The sequence below is a fragment of the Amblyomma americanum genome, chromosome 1 (genome assembly GCF_052857255.1).
Source record: "Amblyomma americanum isolate KBUSLIRL-KWMA chromosome 1, ASM5285725v1, whole genome shotgun sequence".
In the NCBI taxonomy this organism is placed as follows: domain Eukaryota; kingdom Metazoa; phylum Arthropoda; class Arachnida; order Ixodida; family Ixodidae; genus Amblyomma; species Amblyomma americanum.
Genome location: NC_135497.1, coordinates 549,258,408 through 549,278,614, shown reverse-complemented (window position 1 = coordinate 549,278,614; position 20,207 = coordinate 549,258,408). Strand labels below are relative to the sequence as shown.

At 46.4% G+C, this 20,207-nt stretch overlaps 1 protein-coding gene across 1 annotated transcript in view; it reads left to right on the top strand.

Annotated features, from left to right (window-relative positions):
* LOC144129603 (uncharacterized) overlaps positions 1-10,672 on the top strand; it is a 71,608-nt gene extending 60,936 nt beyond the window's left edge. Inside the window, exons 3-6 of the mRNA XM_077663728.1 lie at positions 4,105-4,316; positions 5,596-5,715; positions 8,170-8,274; positions 10,619-10,672. Of these exons, the coding sequence (XP_077519854.1) occupies positions 4,170-4,316; positions 5,596-5,715; positions 8,170-8,274; positions 10,619-10,672 (426 nt within the window). The 5' untranslated portion in view covers positions 4,105-4,169. The remainder of the gene's footprint in view (positions 1-4,104; positions 4,317-5,595; positions 5,716-8,169; positions 8,275-10,618) is intronic.
* The last annotated feature ends 9,535 nt before the right edge of the window (positions 10,673-20,207 follow it).

Genomic DNA, 20,207 nt, shown 5'->3' with positions numbered 1-20,207 from the left:
ATGGAAGTGATCATCTTTCGGTAATAATAAGTCTGCAATCCTCGCCAACAGTTATTTCGAAAAAACCACGGCATTGGAGACTACATTTAGCCGACTGGGCATTGTTTACAAAGAAAGCCAGATTAGAGGGTATAATTCGAGAAAAGTACAGCATAGATGACATTATTGAAATGTTCACAACATGCATTCCTTCGGCTGCACATGTATCAATTGCAAAATCCACATTAGTGGTGCACCAGAACCACAGTGTGGTACTCAGGAGGATGTAAGAAGGCAAGAAACCGACAGAATAAAGCTCGGGGAGTCTTTCGAAGATACCTAACACAGGAGAACCTTATATTTTTCAAGAATGCGAGTAAAAAAGTGCCGAGAAAACATCATGGCAAGCTTGTGTCTGTCCTATAAGCAGCTCAAGAAACATAAAAAGGAATGTGGGAGGAGGTGAGAAAATTAAATGGCAACTTCTCACCATTCACAATTCCTTTCTTAATGACACCTGACACACAGACAAGCATAAGGAAATAGGCAGACATATTAGGGGAACACTCCGCTGCAGTCTCTAGTTCATCCCGTTATGCCCAGTCATTTCTAAAGCATAAAACTGTGGCTGGAAAACAGACTTCCCACAAGTGGAGGCGCTAACAAAGAATATAATAGATTAATTACCCTCCAGGAAGTTACTAGAGTACTGTCTGTCGGAAAAAAACTGCTCCAGGACCCGACCAAGTACACTATGAAATGCTGGCAAATCTTTCCCAGCCTGCTGTAGGGGCAGTTTTAAGATTCTTTAACAAAGTATGGGTATTGGGGAAAAAGCCTGAAGCCTAGAAGAAAGCAAACATTGTACCATTTCTTAAACCCGAGAAGCCACCAACATCTCCTAGCAGTTATAGACCCATAGCCCTTACCAGCTGCCTATCCAACTCCTTTGAAAGTGTTCTAAATATAAGATTAACTTTCGTCCTTAGGTCCTGTGAAATTCTTGACAGCCACTAGTGCGGATTTAGAAAGGGATGCTCCACAGCAGATTGCCTAGTTTGTTTGGAAAATACTGTTCAACAGGCTTTTGTTCATATACAACACAGTCATGCTGTATGTTTTTTGATTCGGAGAGGGCATACCACAGGGCCTGGAGGTTCGGGATGCTTCGTGACCTTGCCGAGTTTGGCATCCGAGGCAGAATGTTGAATTGTTTAAAAGATTTCTTATCCAACCGTTCATTCCATGTGTGGCTAGGTGCAACCCTTTCGAGGAGTTTCATCCAGGAAAATGGAGTACCTCAGGGGTGCATTTTAGCACTACCTTCTTTGTTGTAAAAATGAACTCTCTTAGTAAAATAATCCCAAGGTACGTTATGTACTCAGTCTATGTAGACGACCTTAAAATAGCTTGCATATCCTCCAATGTACCAACATGTGAAAAACAAATACAATTAACAATAAATAAACTGGCGACATGGGCAGACAGAAATGGTTTCCGGTTTACCCCACAGAAATCAGTGACCATTCTGTTCTCATTAAAGCGAGGCATAATTCTGTTCTCATTAAAGCGAGGCATACATACAGATCCCACCCTTCACCTTAACGAAATAGAGTTACCCGTGAAAAACAAACAAATTTCTAGGAATAAAATTTGATCGAAAGCTTACTTTCCTCCCTCACATTAATGCATTAAAAACGAAAGCCTCTCAATGCCTGTGCATGCTCAAAATACTTTCCCGAAAGCACTGGGGTTCCGATAGGACGTGTCTTTTATAAATTTATCGCTCTGTAATACGCTCTACCTCAGATTATGGATGTATAGTTTATGGCTCAGCGAGACCATCGTATCTTAAATTGCTGGATTCGATCCATAATTTATGCTTGCGACTTTACACTGGCGCATACAGGACGTCACCCACAAACAGTCTGTATGTAGAAACAAACGAACCATTGCTTACAGACAGAAGAACGATGCGCACATGTTCCTACATCCTTAAAGTCCCTTCACTACCTTAACACATCTGGCACCTAATAGTCACAAAGTGCCGATCCAGAATACTGTTTAACAACAAGCCGCAAAGTACCAGGCCACTGCTCTTGCGTTTTGAAGAAATGTGCCAAAATTGCCTGGCATTGCTGGAAGACGAGATCCACTGCCCCCATGGTACAAATTCTCAGAAATGTGTGATCTCACTCTTACACATTTCAGCAAAAAACAAACTCCACAACAGCATATATTACAAGAATTGTTTGCACTCGATGAAAAATACAGTACTTGCCCAGCTTTTCATACAGATGGCTCAAAAACAGATGTTTATGTTGGAAGTGCAGTGGTACAAGGGAACTGCAGTCGATTAGTGAGGCTTCCACAGTGTGCATCAACCTTCACTGCTGAATGTTACGCCGACTATGCAGCCATTGAAGAAATAGTAAAGGAGAACCTCAAAAACAGTATTATTTACACCGACTCGCTAAGTTTACTTACAGCTCTTCACTCTAGGAATGCAGTCACTCCTATACTTGGTGATATCATAGACAACATAGTAATAGCCACCGCTTAAGAAGAGAACCTAAAACTCTGCTGGGTGCCAACCCATATCGGAATTAAAGGCAACGAGAGAGCAGGCTTGTGCACTGCTCAAGCACGTGACAAGCAAATTAAGAAAGTAAATATTCCGTTAAAAGATTGCATTAACTTAATGCATCTTAACAGAACACAGTAATGACAGTCTGCATGGAACAATGAAGTAAAAAACAAATTACACAATGTGAAACGACTTATAAGTGAATGGAAGTCCTGCACCCATCAAAAACGTTTTAAGGAACTGATTATCTGCCGTCTTCGTATAGGACACACGCACCTCACGCACAATTTCCTACTGAGAAAACAAGTCAACCTGTTTGTAAAGAATGCGATGACGAAGTTACGATTAACCACATTTTATTGTCTTGTGCAAAACTATGGAAAAAGTATTTTAGTCAATTTTATACCGAATGCATTCTTTTTCATCTTGCACTGCTTTTAGGAAATTATGCTACTATTGATATACCATGTGTTTTTAGCTTTCTCAAAGAAACCGGATTTCTGAAGAGACAAATTTTTTTACCCACTGATGTGTTTGTATTTTAGTACACCTCAACCACTTTCTCATTCCAGAGAAAAGGGCGGAGGTTGTTTTATTTGATTGGTTAGGGGCCTCCAGTCCTTGCCTAGCCAAAGACGGGTGATGAGGTTACCCGACCTCCTTTACAACATTTAATGTTAGTCATTTATAATTCTTCTTTTTGCTCTGAATACCAGATAGAACGAAACACCTTTACAAGCTTTTTACACCGCCATAATATTTTAGCTTTGTAAAAATCTGCAGAAAACAATTCCTTATACCTTGAGCTTGGCACATGATAGCCTTAGTTGCTTATGTGCCATTAAACCCAACACAACACAACACACAACGCATTCGTCACGTGGGTGCACTGTCACGCAGTTTTCGTCATGTGTGGGACTGTCAACACTTGTGAAAAGGTCTTTCAGGTGAGGCCTCATGCTAATGTCCAGGGAAACAGCAAAACAGATCATTTCATTTATTTCATCTTGTAACTGTACGAAAAACATTAGCAAACAACTTCAGGGCCAATAGTTTAAGGTAGTGCTTGCATGGTTGCACATGCAGCAGCAATCAAGACAGTGCTGAAAAATGGTGTTCTGATGATAAAATGAGTTAAAACGATAGAAAACACGTCAAAGGAGGAATAATGTAATCTGATTACAAAGCAAAGACAATGCAGAAGCAGTGCATCATACTTATCTGATCTTTAAAAGCTAGAAGCTTTTTATGGTGAACCCCAAGTTGCTAGCAGTCTTTACTTCTAGCGACAAGGTGTTCCATGTTTTCGTAGTACCATGGCACTGAATCGGTCATTGGCCTTGCGTGTTTCTGGTAGCTGGTAAATTAGTGATATTTACATCAGTGGCGTTTCTAGTGTTACGAATAGGAATCACAGACATTATTAATGATAATTCTTGTCTCAAGCATCAGTGACACGAGTAGTAGCTGCCTCCCACCTCCTCGTCCTGCTTGCGAGCCCTGCTTCTTCTGCCCCCTTGTTCTTTCTGGTGCTGCAGAGAGAAGCCAGTCCAGGTGACCAGGTTTGACACCTGGGGTCCGGAAGACATCGTTCCAGTGGCTGATGGGGCCCAAGCTCCCTGAAAGTGGATGCATTGGCTGTTGCCATCTGAGCCACATTCGGGGTGACGGACTAATCTGGGTCCAGATCAGTGGCCCCGGAATAACTACACTGAACAAATTCACGTACGCAGTCAAAGAATACTACAAGGTGAGGGTCTCATGCATTCTTCCCGCTTTGCGAGGCATACTGCATCTCTTGATTTGGGGGTTTTTGTGTAATGGATGCATGCAGCCAGGCAGATTGTGCATTGTGACCTCACTCATTATCTTGTTTATTTATTCTTATCTAATTGAGTCTTTCTATGCGTTTGTCCTGTTTGTTTCTTTCTTTCCGCTTGAACCGTAATGTTTAGCTTTTCAGAAGACTGCTGAAAAAAATACAGAGAAGGTTATGGTAGCCTGTATTGCAAATTTAAAGCACATTTTTTTCACTTGCCGCCTGCCACCGCTGGCTGGCAGGTGCCGTGTTTCGCTGCTAGGCACTCTCCACTGCTCTTGCCATGGCAGGTGATGTTTCGCTCAGCTGCTAGTTGCCAAGACCTTGCTTTTCATAAGCCATAACACACCACCTGACAGGTGATATATTACGCCGATGACGACACACAACGCCGGAACGGGCGCCTAAGAGCTGCGCTCTAGAATGCACCAGCCAGTGAACGTAGTAGCCGGGAAGTCCACGTGAAATACAGTTCATTATTGTCTGCCCTCCATCTGAACAGCGCAGCCACACCTCTTACGTACAATGAGTGCATGACCCTGTGCTTTTTTTGGTGCTTAACAAAGCGGGCAAGGACAGCTTTCATAGTAATGTGTAAAAGAGGCATATAAAAACAAAAAGCATTCTGCAAATGGCATTTGCAGTCCTGAGGGGAGATCCAATGGCAGATTTCTCGGGACCTCGTGCTGGAAATGTATGTGTCTGGGTTGTCAGCTTGCTAATGTTTGCACATTCCTGCAGCAGCCCACTGCAAGTTATTCGATGCCTGTGCTCCATTTCTTGTAGTGAGATAGCATTAAAAACCTTCAGTCTCGGATTCCGCCAGTGCCTATCTGTCTGTCCTGAGTCTCTCTGTGACCTTGAGTTTGCTTGGGAAGAGCTATCCGAGTCTCGCAAGCCCCACTGGTGGCAGCGCCTGCTATCGCAAGGCAGTGGCGCATCGCTCAACCATGGTATGAGGAATTGGAGAAATCTATGAATGCAAAGCATGGAAACGACCGATTTGGCATATATGGGCATTAACGCTACTGCGTCATAACTTTAAAGCCGAGCACAAGTCCAGTTTCGCCAATCCTTATCTGGAGCTTGCTTGGCCTTGAAAACAGAGCCTCTAACTGAAGCCGAAGTGAATGCCAAAGTGGAAGTGCACCTAATTCTCATTTCGACTAACCACACTAAATATTCTGCCATTTTTTAATTATATTTGCAGAATAACAACGGGACAGTGGATAAGCCGGAATTTGGCAAAATTTATGCCAGGCAATATCGGGTGGACCTCACATTCTACCGGGCCACGCTAACATCTCGTGACACTCTTCCGTCTGGCGAAGTATGTTCTGGCGCTTCTCTCAGTTGTAGGCCTCCTTGTCACCACCGCCTTTACAGCAGTGTTCACGTTCTGTTGACGAAAGCCGACTGTAGGCTTGTGGGGGCCCAATCAGAGACCCATAGAAAGGCGTCCACTGCACTGAGGGCATCTTATCTGTTTTTGCCTGGCCTCTAGGTTTGGTGCCCAAAAACTATCAACTCTTCGCATTTTACTTAAGAAATCGATTGGTGATGGCGACACGGGTGTAAATTTTTAACAAGTTTTTCAGTCAGAGCAGATTCTGTTTTTGGAGTGCTTGAATACATCGATGCAGTTCTTTTGGCAAGGTTCTCTGAGGCCAGGCTACACTGCTCTTCCCTTAAGTATAACACGTGTTTCAGCCAAGGTGAACCAACATTTTTTAGAATTGGCTTTTTCAGGTATGACTGCAGCTGTGGGTTGAAAATATTTGCGTTTTTTCAGCTAGTTACATGCACTAGAAAGGTTGCTTTGCCTGCGTGCTTTTCGAAAGAGCATTTATTTTGGCACATTGTAGCCAAACTTTGTTGAGCCACGGCGCCTAGGACAATCGCGTTTTTGAAATTCTGAAAACTGATATGGCTATTACTAATGACCGGCTACAAGTCTTTAATCGCGTCCAGTGGCCCAACTGCCATAGTTCAAAAGGTAATTATCAGATATAGTTATTTAATATTACTATTTATCATTATTTACATGTTTTCTGATGTCAGCCAACGCATGTACTGTTGTGCCGCAGAAGCTGCCTTCATACCTCAGAAAGCCCATTTACAGATATTGTGGTTGACCTTCGCTGAAACACCTGGTGTATGTATTCAGCATTCCTTTAACCATGGTGCATTGCTTGCAGGGTGTTTATTTTTGGAAGCCTAACAGTCTCGATGCCAGGGTTACAGCTGATGTGAATTGCGGATGTGGTATGAACTCACAAATTTCCTTGGTCAAAGTGCATCTTGTACAACGTGGAAAATTTCTAAATTGAAGACATTTCACGCAAATGTGCCTTGTACACAGATTCATGATCACGAAACTTCAAACCTGTATGTGGAGCATCAGGAAAACCTATATATAGAACATATATGTGGGAGTTGTGGAGCAAGCTCATACTTCCTGTTGCACAAAACTTGAACAATCTAAGAAAACAGCATTTTATCCAGCTATTGTCTAGCTCGTTATCTTTGACTTGAAAAGAATATGCCATAGTAGATCCTTCATGTGCCATCAGGTTCCTAAAGAAAGTTTTCAATAAATCGTAGGTACCTTAATTACAATTCTAACGTGCGCCCGCCTGTAGTGTGGTTTCAGATTTGCATCTGATTGTTACGAACGTGCAGTTTCGAATTTGTTTTCATGAAAAACTAGCTGAGGATTGTGCGCATACAGTACTTGGGAACTTTCAGTCATTTTAGAAAACTGAAATTTGTCGTGCAGTGTTCGACGTGTGATAGTCATAGCTGCTTTTGTAACTTCAAACCCTACTCGGATGATAATTAGCATGAATGCATTGCAAACCCATGCTTCAAACTACGGATTTGCTTAGATCCACTTCTTATGCTTGAATATGTGCTTTATTGTAATGCAAATTTTGGGCAGAGCACAAATTTTTCTCAACATGACATTTTTCAGGGTTTTATTGTGGCTTTCTTTGGATGATGCACTCAGGACTGCAAAACTCAGCACAGTCGACCCCAGACATAACGGACCCGCATGCATCGAATGATTGTTTATGTTAAACAGAAAGAGCACCACCTTGAAACTTCCTTGCGAAAGGTCGGCACTGTTCGCGTTTTTACGTCAGTGTTCCAAGGGTCACTTGCCACGCTTGGAGACGTGTCTGCTGCGTGGCTTTGTACACCGGCTGACAGCATTGGCACTGTGATACCGCGTGAAGAAGTAAACGCGGTGTTTGCTTCAGGGCTGCCTTTGATCTCTCGTATTATTCTTTTACTACGTGACACTACTGTCATGCGAGAAAGGCAACTTTTGGTGCACAGCTTGTCTTGTGGTAAAACCAACTTGTCTGGCCAAAGACTGGCAGCAACCCTTGCTTGGTGTGCTTCACTGCTGATTGGTGCTGTGGAAACCATCTGTATCTTAATTTTAATGAGAGGTTATTATAATTATAGTGTCCTGGCAACAGAATTAGAACTCTTATGACAAGAGAAAGTGACTAATTTCAAAGCACTGTCTGCTGCGGCTTTGGGGCAGAGCGAGTGGGGCCAAGTGACGCCGAGCGAGTGGTGCACTGCCAGCATAGAGGCTAGCGGCGCAGTGCCGCTAGAAGCGTGTCACTAGTGTGGATGGCACGGGATGCAGTATATTCATGTATATGCAGCATATTTCGCCATCTCCTCAGAGTGCGAAATATCTGGGACCGGTTGTCCTCTCGGACCCTCTGTCAATTCTTGCGCTTCTCTCTGTCTCTCACTGTTGCAGTTCCAGCTGAGGTTTGTCGACTTTGGCAAGGAAGACCAGGCATACCTCTCGGAACTGAGGGACTTGGACAACCTCGGGGAGTTTTTCGTCCGGCTTCTAAAGCAGGCATGTTTTCAGCCTCTTTTACTGCGGCAGCAGTATTATCTTATAATGACGAAAAAGCCACTGTGCCCAAAGCTCTCCACCTACCTCCACTCAAGAAGCCACCACTCGCCCTCCAGGAGAGGCTTTTGAGAATATTCGATTGAATAGTAAAGTATTCATCTCAAGCAAATAAGGTTCGCGAAGTGCTTGTTTCGTATTTTGTCGTTTCATTGCTTGTTTAAATGCTTGCTGTATGTCTCCATATACGGGCCGCAGACAATGACAAGCTCATCTTGATGCTTGTTTCTCTGTGGTTCCTCAGCACCGTTGATGTTGAAAATAAACTGATCAATGCATTTCCTTCGGGATGGCACCGCAGTGCACACAGAGCTAAAAGCAGCAACCACGCGAGAGTCGCAGTTAAGGGGGGACACGGCTCGTGCGGGCGGAAAATTGGCGAAAAAAATCGGTTTTTCAATTTTGTCATATTCGGTGTCGCGAGGTCATTTTGCACCTGACGTCGCATTTTTCGAAAGAAATAACGAGTATTTGCTTTAATAGCCATTTAAATTTTCGAAATCGCACGAGTTGCCTTTTAAATCTATCTGTTCAATGCGAATAAAATAAGCAACTTGTCGTGAGCAATTTAAAGACTGTGTGTCGTCTTTGCAAACTATTTTGTTTAAACATATACTTGTGTGGGGCAGCATGGAAAGACTAAGGGTGCGCAGAGAAATGTACGTTTCACAAGGCAGCATAAAGTATGTAACTCGTAATGTCACCATAAAAGTTGGTGATATCAGCCTTAGAACATGAAACCAATGAATGTACGGAAGAATAAAATAAATTAACATGCCCTACAGCAGTACTTTACAGTGAACTATTGAATGCCGACTTGAAAGGACCAGAAGAGTCATCACAGTTCTCCGAAGGTAAGATTGTAATGGCCTCAAAAAAACCTGCTTAACCTGTTCACATCATGGAAAAGGGATTGGATGAAAAGTTTGGGAGTGCTCGTGTTCTTGAGAACGACTCTACGCGGCTACAACCATTTTTTGCAGCTCAGTAAAATGCTGTACTATGTGCACACTATTGGGAGTGTCAAAGCGAAAGTGCTTGAAAATAATTTACACCTTATCGGCGGTCTATTTCGAAGGTGTGAAGCAGCAGTGAAGCCTCAGAAGCAGCGGCGTCGCATAAAAGGGCAACTCAAGTAGTTTTTGAATTCAACGATTCTAGAGGAATGGAAGGTGTGCTACTTGCAAAGGAAGCGTGCTCTTTTGTTGCGGTGGCATTTGATATGGTGATTGAATCGCCAATTAAACCCTCAACTGCATTCAGCTTCTCAGAGATGCTTTCTGGTAGGTACGGGGCACGTGATGACGTCATATAAGGGGGCTGTATATTTCCAATGCAGGAATGCTTCTTCTGGCGTCGAAGGTAAAGCCTACGGAGCCTTGCTTGGCAACATTCAACGAGGCACGGCAGTTTTGTGGGAAAACAACAGGAGTTTGAAATCTTCCTGAACGTGACGTTACATCCGAGCTTCTCTGCGCTGGTGCTGTGAGAAGAAACTTACACACTGTCGCGGCTTTAATCAGTCATTACACCACTACCTTAAACGACAGGAAAAAAAACTTGTAATGCTTTTCTGATACGCCTCATGCCTTTGCATCCCTGAATTTTATCTAATTCTCCAAAAAGAAAAAGAACACTCCAACTGCCCTTGAACAAGGCTTCTTTGCAAAAACTGCAAATAGCACTCGATGACAGTGCAACTTTAGTGCACTTAATTGGTGGAGACGCCACTTTGTTGGTTAGCGTGTTCTTTCCTTCAAACATTGCGTATTGCCCCAGGACACAATATGTGCACGGTGATTCATATATATGCGGGATAATTTATAATTGTATTAGTTATCCTGGGCAGTTTGCCTCATGCCTTTGCATCCCTGAATTTTATCTAATTCTCCAAAAAGAAAAAGAACACTCCAACTGCCCTTGAACAAGGCTTCTTTGCAAAAACTGCAAATAGCACTCGATGACATTGCAACTTTAGTGCACTTAATTGGTGGAGACGCCACTTTGTTGGTTAGCGTGTTCTTTCCTTCAAACATTGCGTATTGCCCCAGGACACAATATGTGCACGGTGATTCATATATATGCGGGATAATTTATAATTGTATTAGTTATCCTGGGCAGTTTCACTTTTGGCGGCTGAGCATTGGGGTGTATTATGACGTCACTCCAAGGAAGAGCAGCAAACCTGGTCATGTGGGCCCCAGAATTAGTGTGACAAATGGACGGCTGCATCATCTGCTCTCGTGCACATGCTGTGTATACCATGGCCTTTCGAAATGCTTGCCAGGGCTGTGATGTGCTGTGCAAAGCGAAGCCGTTGAGGTGTGACATCAAGTTCTGATTTCAAGCAGCTCGCTTGGGCTAATCTTGGTGGGTGTACCGCGTATGCCAACGGGGTTTCTGCATTGTATTTAGCTTTGTGACGCTGATGCTTGGCGGAAGTCTGTGTTGGTGGCCCGCAGCCGGTAGCGTGTCAGTCAGCCGATCCCCTGGTCACATTACCACACGTCTCCCGCTAGTGCAAAATTCCTCCAGAAAAGCAGCCGTGACGACTACTGCGCTTCGGCGCTATTTTTGTTAAGGAGGGACATGGGTCTTTGTGAAAAAATTTTTAATATTGAAGTAATTGCCATGAAACTTTGAAGGTACATATATTTCAACATGCTGATCTGAAATATTTATATAGTTTGTACAATTCTTTTCTTTCTATTGTATGCAGCTTTTTATGAGAAAAGATTCTGACAGAGTTTTAGAGAAAGCTACTGAACAGATTCTCATAATCTGTATGTTGCTAGATTTTAAAGGGATCAAGGATTGCAACAAGGGCCATAGCATCCTTCTAGCTATTCAAGTTCAAAAGTTGTGGTCATCCAAAGTTGTGGTTGAAGAACTAAAAATTTAGTTAACGTTAATGTAGCAAATAAGAAATTTGTATTGACACCTAGCTACCATCTCAAACCCTTATTGTAATTACCACCTATTTAGCTACTAAACAACACAAAAGTTACCAAAATCTGATGAGCAGAAGCAGAGATAGGCTTGTCAGTAGACTGCCATGTGATGAAAATAATCGAACTGAGAAAATTGCAAAAAACAAATTACCATGCTTTCAATGATTTTTTTGTGCACAGTTGTGCAAAAAAAGTAGCGTCTAGCTTCAGAATGCCTCAGGCGAGTAATGTTCATCAGTTTTTCTTTGGTGACGACGCTTTGCGGCAGAGATGAAGCAGGCTGAGGCTGCACGCTTCCGCTCGGAGCCTATAGCTTGGCGAGAGTCTTTCTCCTGTGCCCTCTGGCTGGCTATGTGGTTTTGTTCCACTTGGAGCTCTTGCAGAATGCGCGACGCAGCCTCCTGTGTCTCAGAATTAAACCGCATGACTGCCTCAGCGACAGCCGCTTCAACAGATATCAGCGAAGCATGCTTTGTATTTGGCATCAAGGACCAAATCACTGAATGCAGTGCCTCATTTGCATTCTGCGTTTGTCCTCGCTGGCATCAGCTGAGTAATTCTTTGTGTGCAAGGCGCTTGTAGACAGGTATTGCCTCCGTCATTAGGCCTAGCGACTAGAGCCAAAATTGGCATCGTACTCGTCGATTGCGCTCTGCGGTGGCTTGCGTATAATGAGGGCCGTCTTGCCTGTTATCGAAACGCCAGTTGTTTACGGTTTTACGATAGAAAAGTCAGGGTTGCCTTGCGTTTTGCCGTGGGTATGCTGACCTCGCTTTGAAATGCACCCCCATTTCCTCCCGCACTCGCCGTCTCCGTGAAGCCGTGTGCCTCACACGCGCTTTACTGCTACCTCTTTCCGTATTCGAGACGAAAGACTCAGCATAGATGAGTTCTGCGAACTCTGACTGCTTTTTTAGTTCGTGCGGCGGAAGACGTTCACGAACCGCACGAATTCGAAACCACACAGGCGCAATGTGTACTCGTGCAGAATATCAATATCGCAAGAGGCCCCCTTTGAGCTTGAATTTCGTTTTATTTGATCAAGTTTTCGATCTCTCCTGCAGTTTGAAGCAATGAGGTTCCACTGTGCACATTATATGGAGGCTTGGTTATTGGCGGCGAATGCGAACGATTTCCGAAAAATCGAGCAGTCAGGCGCAGTGCGTCCGAAATTTCAGGCGCTCTTATACATTGGCTCTAGGGGCCCTGTCGTGGTGCCGCGAAAAGGTCTGAATGATCAAGCATGTCCGAAAAATGAGGTCTCCGAATTTTTGTTCGTCGACTGTATATGAAATTTTTTATTCGCATACCCCTATTAGAGAGGCAAAAAAAGTTGACCTTGTAAAAGTCGGCCAATCTCGGCGTCAGTATTTGTATAGGCAAAAACACGCAAGACACCTACCTGATAGTTAAAACCTCTGCTATCTCCTTAGCTGTGAGGAGGCGGAGGTCGGTGACAACAGGAAATTCCGCGCGCAACTTAAGAAATCTTCTTGGAGATTTTATCATCGCCTAGAAAGAAAAGAAGGGTTCGTTTGCAGCCACCTCACAGCCAGTATTGCAGTGCTTATCCCTTTGCCTCAATAGGCGGGAATACCAGCATGGTGGTGGTGGTAAAAACAATATTTTCATCAAAATGCATTCAAAGGTGCTCTTTCGTACATCGAGTGAGGTCTCCATGGCGCTTTTTCTTTCCCTGCCTCACTGCTGGTCGCATGATGTGGCCAGCAGCCTTTGGCACACGGCGACTTCTAAAGCGCTGCTCATGGCCCGGAATTGGGTCCTCAGGTCGGATCTGAGCACCGCAGCCTCCAACTCTTCGCGGTTGGGGAGCTGCAGGTCCTTCGGTGGTGTGTACCGTGGACATTCATGCAGAATATGAGCTAAGTCGGCCCTATCTTGACCACGTAGCTTACACTGGGGCGAGAATACTCCCAGATACATAATGGAGTATTTATAAGGGTGGGGGAAAGTGCTCGTCTGGAGTTGTCTCCAGGCCGCCTGCTTAGGCTTGGTCAAAGAAATATTGGGTTTGGGTATTTAAGTCTATTACTATGATAGTGAATAGTTATGTAGTGATATGCGACCATGCGCTCCTTGGCCGACCTCAGATATGGGTAGGCCACAGCCTGGTTGACGAATCCTCAGGCAAAATTGTGGGCTGCTTCGTTCCCCAGTTGGGACGAGTGCGCAGGCATGCAGATAATTTGAATCTGGCGGATAAGTGCTAGATTGGACTGTCTTTCAAGAACAGACATGGTGGCAGCGTGGTTTCTCCTTTTCACAAAATTTCACATGGCTGTCTTGGAATCGCTGAGAATATATTAAGCTTCCGTTGAGGTGATGGTCAGGGCGATAGCCGCCTCCTCGGCCTCCTATGCTGCTTCACCTTAAAGTTGGCCGCTGCAAGGGGGTTGCCCGAGTTGCCAACTATTCCTATCGCGCAAGCCGCTTCCTGGTCAGGATACTCCGCGACATCAACGTAGACTATCTCCTAGAGCTGAGAATAGTACTTGTGTAGAGCTTTTGCCTGCGCTTTCCACCTTGCGGCGTGGTGTTCATTGTGAATCTTTTTGGGGATGGGTTTAATATAGAGTTGTTTGTGTATATCGGTGAGGTGCTGACCTATGGGACTGTCTGGGTTCATAACCAATCTGCAATTCTCGGAGTATACTTCTCCCAAGGGTTTTCGGTGGACACTCGTACTGAGCCACACGATGGGCTTCCACTATTGCTGTCATCGTATTGTGTATCCCTAGGTGAAGAATTCTCTCAGTGGGTGTGCACTTGGGGAGATGAAGGGCGGATTTGTAGGTTTGCCTGATGAGGCACTCTACTTTGTCCTTTTCTGATTGATGGAGACTTGAGTAAGGTATAGGGTAGACGATACGACTCAGGACGAAGTCTTGAACCAACCTCCTGAGGTCCGCCTCCTTCATACCCTAGTGCTTGTCACAATACGCCTGATTAACCTGTTTTTCTGGCTGACGCAGCCAATCAGTTTGTTAGAGTGAAGGTATTCCTACCGTTGTTTTGAATGGGCATGCCTAGAACATGGAGGGTAGCTACTTCGGGAACCGGGACCCTGTCTACATGCACTAAAAATGGTGGGGGAGTGCTTTTGGGCAAAGGGCGACCCCTGATCACCAAGAGCTCCGATTTCTGAGGGGAACATGAAAGACCAATGCTGCCGGCATAGCGGACGACAGTGTGAGCCGCCGCCTGCAACGTCTCCTCCATATCTCCATCCCTACCTGTCGTGTCCCATAGAGTGACATAGTTGGCATAAAGAGAGTGTGAGAGGTTGTGGATGGCCGAGAAAGCTCTAGCCATCAAGATTGGGGTGATTTTAAAGAGGAAAGGCGAGAGTACCGACTCTTGCGGGGTTCCTCTACTACCTACCGTTGTGTGGTCGTCGGAGATGTGTAGTTCTTCCCTGTGGAGCTCGGGGTTAGTATCAATGGCTCGCTGTGTCGAAAACGATACCAATTGCTCATGCAGTTTGATGACCGCCCCATACTCATTAAGTAAGTCTATGCCAAAAATCAGTTCTTTCAAGCGCTCTGATAGGACGGCGAAGGAGCCAATGAAAGTTGCACCGCAGATCTTTATACGGCAGGTGCAGATGCCAACCGGCATTACCACATGGCAACCAGGTGTGCAGATGTGCGGCTCATGCCAAGGTATTAGAACCTTTCTGAAGGTCGTGGCTAGGTGGTTGCTCATGACCGAAAAGCCGGCTCCGGTATCCACGAGAGCTAACATATCATAGCCATCGGCGACAACAAGAATTTTGACAGCGGAAACAATTTTTTGACAACTCGTCGGTGAGGTCTTTGGTGCCACAGTCGATGAGGGTCTTCGTGAGGTCATCGACGTGGTCGGCGCTGGGATCTTCTTTGGGGTCGGCGGTGAGATCTTCTTCGAGGTCGGCGGCTGAGGTCGTCAGCGTTCGGGTTGTCGCATAAAGTCGTCGGATGGAGGCTGTTCACTCTCGGCAGCAGCGGCAGTCCTACCCCCGGAGGCGGCCGTCTTCAGTTTTCCCGTGGGGGGACGTGCCTCTGAATTAGCCAGAGGATGATGCGTGACTGGGTGAAGGAACCCGTCTTGGAGACGGCAACCTAGACTGACGTATATGGAGGCGTTGAAGGCAGCACATGATCGGCCAGGTACTGTTCAATGTCTCGTGGTCTCTCACCATAGCGCGGTCGAGGTGCGCTCGGTAGATATCCTCTTAGTCCCATCTGCCGGTATGGGCTGTTTCGGAGGACATGACCGGGCTCCCCGCAGTGGTAGCATAGTGGCCAGTTGTTGGGTGTGCGCCACACATCCACTTTTCGAACTGGGTGCGTGTCACCCAGTATATCGGCCGAGGAAAGGCGGGTGTTGTGGGTGCGGCTTGCAAAGTACAGGTTTAATTGGGGACACATGGGAGAGGCAAGGCCTTTGCCCTGCATTGGGCATAGTCAGGCTGATGTTGATGATGATGATGACTGGTCATCTGATGGAAGTTAACAGCACAATGAAGAAGGTGAAACAAGGTTTCTCACGCAGAGCCCAGTGATTCATTTGCTTTAAGGCAACCGTTATGCACGTGCAGCAGCAACAAGCAGCTAATTTTAATGCAGGAAGATTTCTTGTAAGAGAGAAAGGTTTAATGTCTGGAAGGTGTACAGGTCACCTGAAAAAAGTTCTTCACATATGCTACTCAACCTTGGGGAACGGGACGAATATAGAGGTGGAAGGTGATGCCACATTACAAACAGCTTCATGCAGTGTGCAAGACACTTCATTTATTCGTTTCATGCAAGTTATCTTAATGTGCACATACACACGCATTATGTAGTGCATGTGGCACATTAAGCATGAACATGTTTTAGGGTGAGGCGAAGGAACCAAAGAAGAATAAAAACAACTGTGAAGTTGCAGGCACCACAATTAAGAAAGAAGAACAGAAACACGACAAGAAAAGTACAAGCATGACAGCAGCAAGATAACACACTGTGGGGTTTGATTGGGGACATAAATAGTTCCTGTCCGCTTAATCGCGGCTGACACGGTTCAAAGCTGCCCGGACCCCACCCTGTGGTCGCGTAAGCTACCGAGCGGACGCCAACCACGACGGGACTTGCTCTGAGGGAACAAATGAACGACGAATTGGCTGACACAAACAGGCATTTATTGCTACAGTAACAATAATGCCAGCTAGCAACAAGGTACGCTAATGAATCAAGGTCGTCCGACTCACCAGCAAGGTTCCGATCGAATGTTCGCTCGCGCTAGTGCAAGGGATACTCCACGGCCTGGATGGGACGAGATACAAGAGCGCGTCTTCCCGCCGCTTCCTCGCTCCGCCGCAGAAGACCGGAGCCGCAAGTGACACGTCCGCCCGCGCCGACAATCCCAGCTGAAGAGCCTCATGCCGCCTCTCCCGTGCGCGGGCTTCAAGCAGTCTCTCGCGCAGCAACGCTGGCGCCCTCTCTTGCCAATTAATGTAACTGACGAGGGAATGCGTTCCTCCTCGAGGTGAGGCTGCTGCTGCACGGTGCATTGCGGGAAAGCAAACACAGGGGACTGCAGGGCAGGTCCCCACAACACAAAGGAGGCAAGAAATGCAAAGCTAACGTGGCCCTCAGCACAATATTTCAGGGAGGCAGCATCACACACAGGCAATGGGGTCCTGGCAAAAGGTTCATTAATTCTGCATAATAACACTGGATGTGTATTGGTTTTGGCAAGCCCTGTGCACTCCATGAGGAATCTACAACAGGCTTCAGCAATGTTTGTTACCTGATGTGCAGGTGTATAACCTTGCCTGTGTACACTCTGATCACATACATATTGGGCCATTGTTGGTTCATTTGAGGCCGATATCGCAATGCAGTTAGGCAACATTTACACCATACACTGATTTTCTCAACCCCAACTCTTTGCCTAATTGAACCAAATTCTTTAGGGTTGCCATCGTTTCTTTTTACAGACCCACGAAAGAGGAAAAAAAAAAACCATGGCTCTGTCCTGTCGCGTGGAAACATAGTTGTCGGGAATTCTTAACGTGTTCCCGACTACAGAAGGGGAACACTATCGCATGCAGGTTCGGACAAGAAAACATAGATCAGACAAAACGAAACAAAGTAGTATTTGTAATTTAAAAGAAACGAGCCAATAAGAAATGAAAACACCATGAAAAAAAGTGGATTAGTTAATCCAGGATATACAAAGCGAAAGATGTGGGCGTTCACTGTGTTCATTGGTGTTGGTGTTGATGATGTTCTAGACGGCGGTGGCTTTGAGCAAAGGAAGGGCACATAACTGACTCCGTGGATATGCGGACGCCTCATTCGTGCTTTGATACATGGGTCGGTGGTGAGAGATAGACTTGGCCTGAATGCATTAGTGCTGACAGCATTGCGGCTGACATGCGGCACTGCAGCAATAGCTAGGGCGCAGCGTTCATTTGGTGATCAATCTCTCGTGATCAACCATTAAATGCATGCCACGTCCTAGGGCACCAGGGAGGGCACGCTGTATATTCATTGTGCGGAATGCAATCAAAGCAGGCTGTTGCAGTTGGACACCAACGCCACATACATGAAAGTAAGATTGAGGTCTCCGGTGACTTACGGAGCTGGTTGTGCACTTTTCCTTTCGTGAAAATGAACGGCCTTTGCAAAGCTGTCAATGCCAATTAACTATATTGCCGCCAATATTTGCAGTGTTTGTTCGTTTTTCAAATCTGCCGCGACACCACCTTATCGCTTTGTTTGCGACGCAAGACGCGACTAGATTTATCTCGATTGATCGCAGCCAGGCAAAGCTGATTCTACGTTGTTCCGGAATGTACTAGTAACTTTACGCCCTTTATCTCGAATGTTCGCTATCAGCTTTAAATTGAGCACGGCCGACAGCGGCGGGCATTCTGTTCGACGACCGCCGAGCACGCTTGTCGCTTCGCCGCCGCCGAGTGATTCAGTCCATTTTGCGTGCAAGTCAGCCCAATAAACAGTTCTTTTAGAAGACCCTTTCGTCCGTCTTCATCGCTGCTTCGACTGCCGTCACCACTACGTGACATCTGGTGGAGGTGCTGGGTAACTTCCATGTTCCGGACGCCCTATTCAAGTCGTGAACCCAGCCCTAAGCGCTTCACACCCGAGGACGAACAAGCAGCTCAGCGAGCCAGCCGACGTCTCCAGGGAGAGGAGCCTGAGTTCGGGAAACTGCCGGACCGCACCAGACAGCGAAAAGACGCTGCTACGAGCACCGCAACCTCGCCGAAGATGTCGACACCGATCATACTGCAGCAGCCGCGGGTGCCGCCAACTTTCAATGGATCCCTAGGCGAAGACCCTGAAGAATGGTTGGAACAATTTGAGCGCGTCGCGTCATTCAACAAGTGGGATGATGCGGCAAAGATTGGACACGTTTTTTTCTCATTGGATGGCTCCGCACGCACGTGGTACGAAAACTACGAGTCGTCCCTTACGACATGGGAGCTATTCAAGAGAGAACTATTGAAGGTATTCACCAGTGTCGTGAGGAAAGAAAGAGCCGAACGACTCCTCGAGTCCAGGATACAGCTTCCGAATGAGCCCGTCCGGAGTTACGTCGAGGCGATGAAGCGCCTATTTCGCCGCGCCGATCCCGGGATGACCGAGGAAAAGAAAGTTAAGTTTTGAATGCTCGGCGTAAAAGAACAACTCTTTGCAAGCCTCGTCCGCCAGCCGCCAAAAACAGTCGAGGAGTTTATGCAAGAAGCCTGCACGATTGAGAATACCATCGACGAGCGTGGTGGTCAGCGACCACCACGCCCTCTGCTGGCTTGCCAATTTGAGGGATCCCTCTGGCCGACTCGCTCGATGGAGTCTGCGTCTCCAGGAGTTTGACGTCACCGTCGTTTACAAGTCCGGACGCAAGCACACTGACGCCGATTGCCTCTCACGAGCCCCTGTAGATGCACCGCCGCTGGACGACGATGAGGACGCCTTCCTGGGACCTATCAGCGCAAGCTCTTTTGCTCAGCAGCAACGCTCGGACCCCAACCTAAAAGGCCTCATCGAGTACCTGGAAGGCAAGGTTTCTTCACCCCCCGCTTCATTCAAGCGAGGACTGTCTTCTTTCTGTGTGCAGAATGAGGTCCTTGTGAAGAAGAACTTTACAGCGAACAAAACAGCCTACCTCCTTGTTGTACCTACTTGTCTCCGCGAAGAAGTTCTACAGGCTTCACACGACGAGCCGACAGCTGGACATCTCGGGTTTACTCGCACCCTCCGCCGCATTCAAGACAGGTATTACTGGCCCCGACTGTCTGCCGATGTCGCACACTATGTGAAAACATGCCGAGATTGTCAGCGACGAAAGACTCCTCCCACACGACCAGCAGGATTTCTGAACACCATTGAACCTCCCTCAAGACCCTTTCAGCAGATTGGCACGGACTTGCTTGGCCCTTTTCCAACGTCAACATCTGGAAATAAGTAGATCATCATAGCGACCGACTACCTGACCCGCTACGCCGAGGCGAAAGCCCTACCGAACGGAACAGCAGCAGAAGTGGCCAAATTTTTCGTGGAGTGCATTCTCCTTCGACACGGCGCCCCCGATGTGCTCATCACGGACAGAGGAACAGCATTTACGGCGGAACTCACGCAAGCCATCCTGCGCTACAGCCAAACCAGCCACCGGAGGACAACTGCATACCATCCGCAGACCAACGGACTGAGCGAGCGCCTGAACAAAACCATCGCCGATATGCTCGCTATGTATGTCGATGCAGAACATAAAACCTGGGATGTCATCCTGCCTTACGTCGTCTTCGCCTACAACACCGCATTGCAGGAGACCACCCAGATGACGCCTTTTAGGCTCGTCCATGGCAGGGAGGCCACGACCACGCTAGACGCCATGCTGCCCAACGTTACAGAAGAA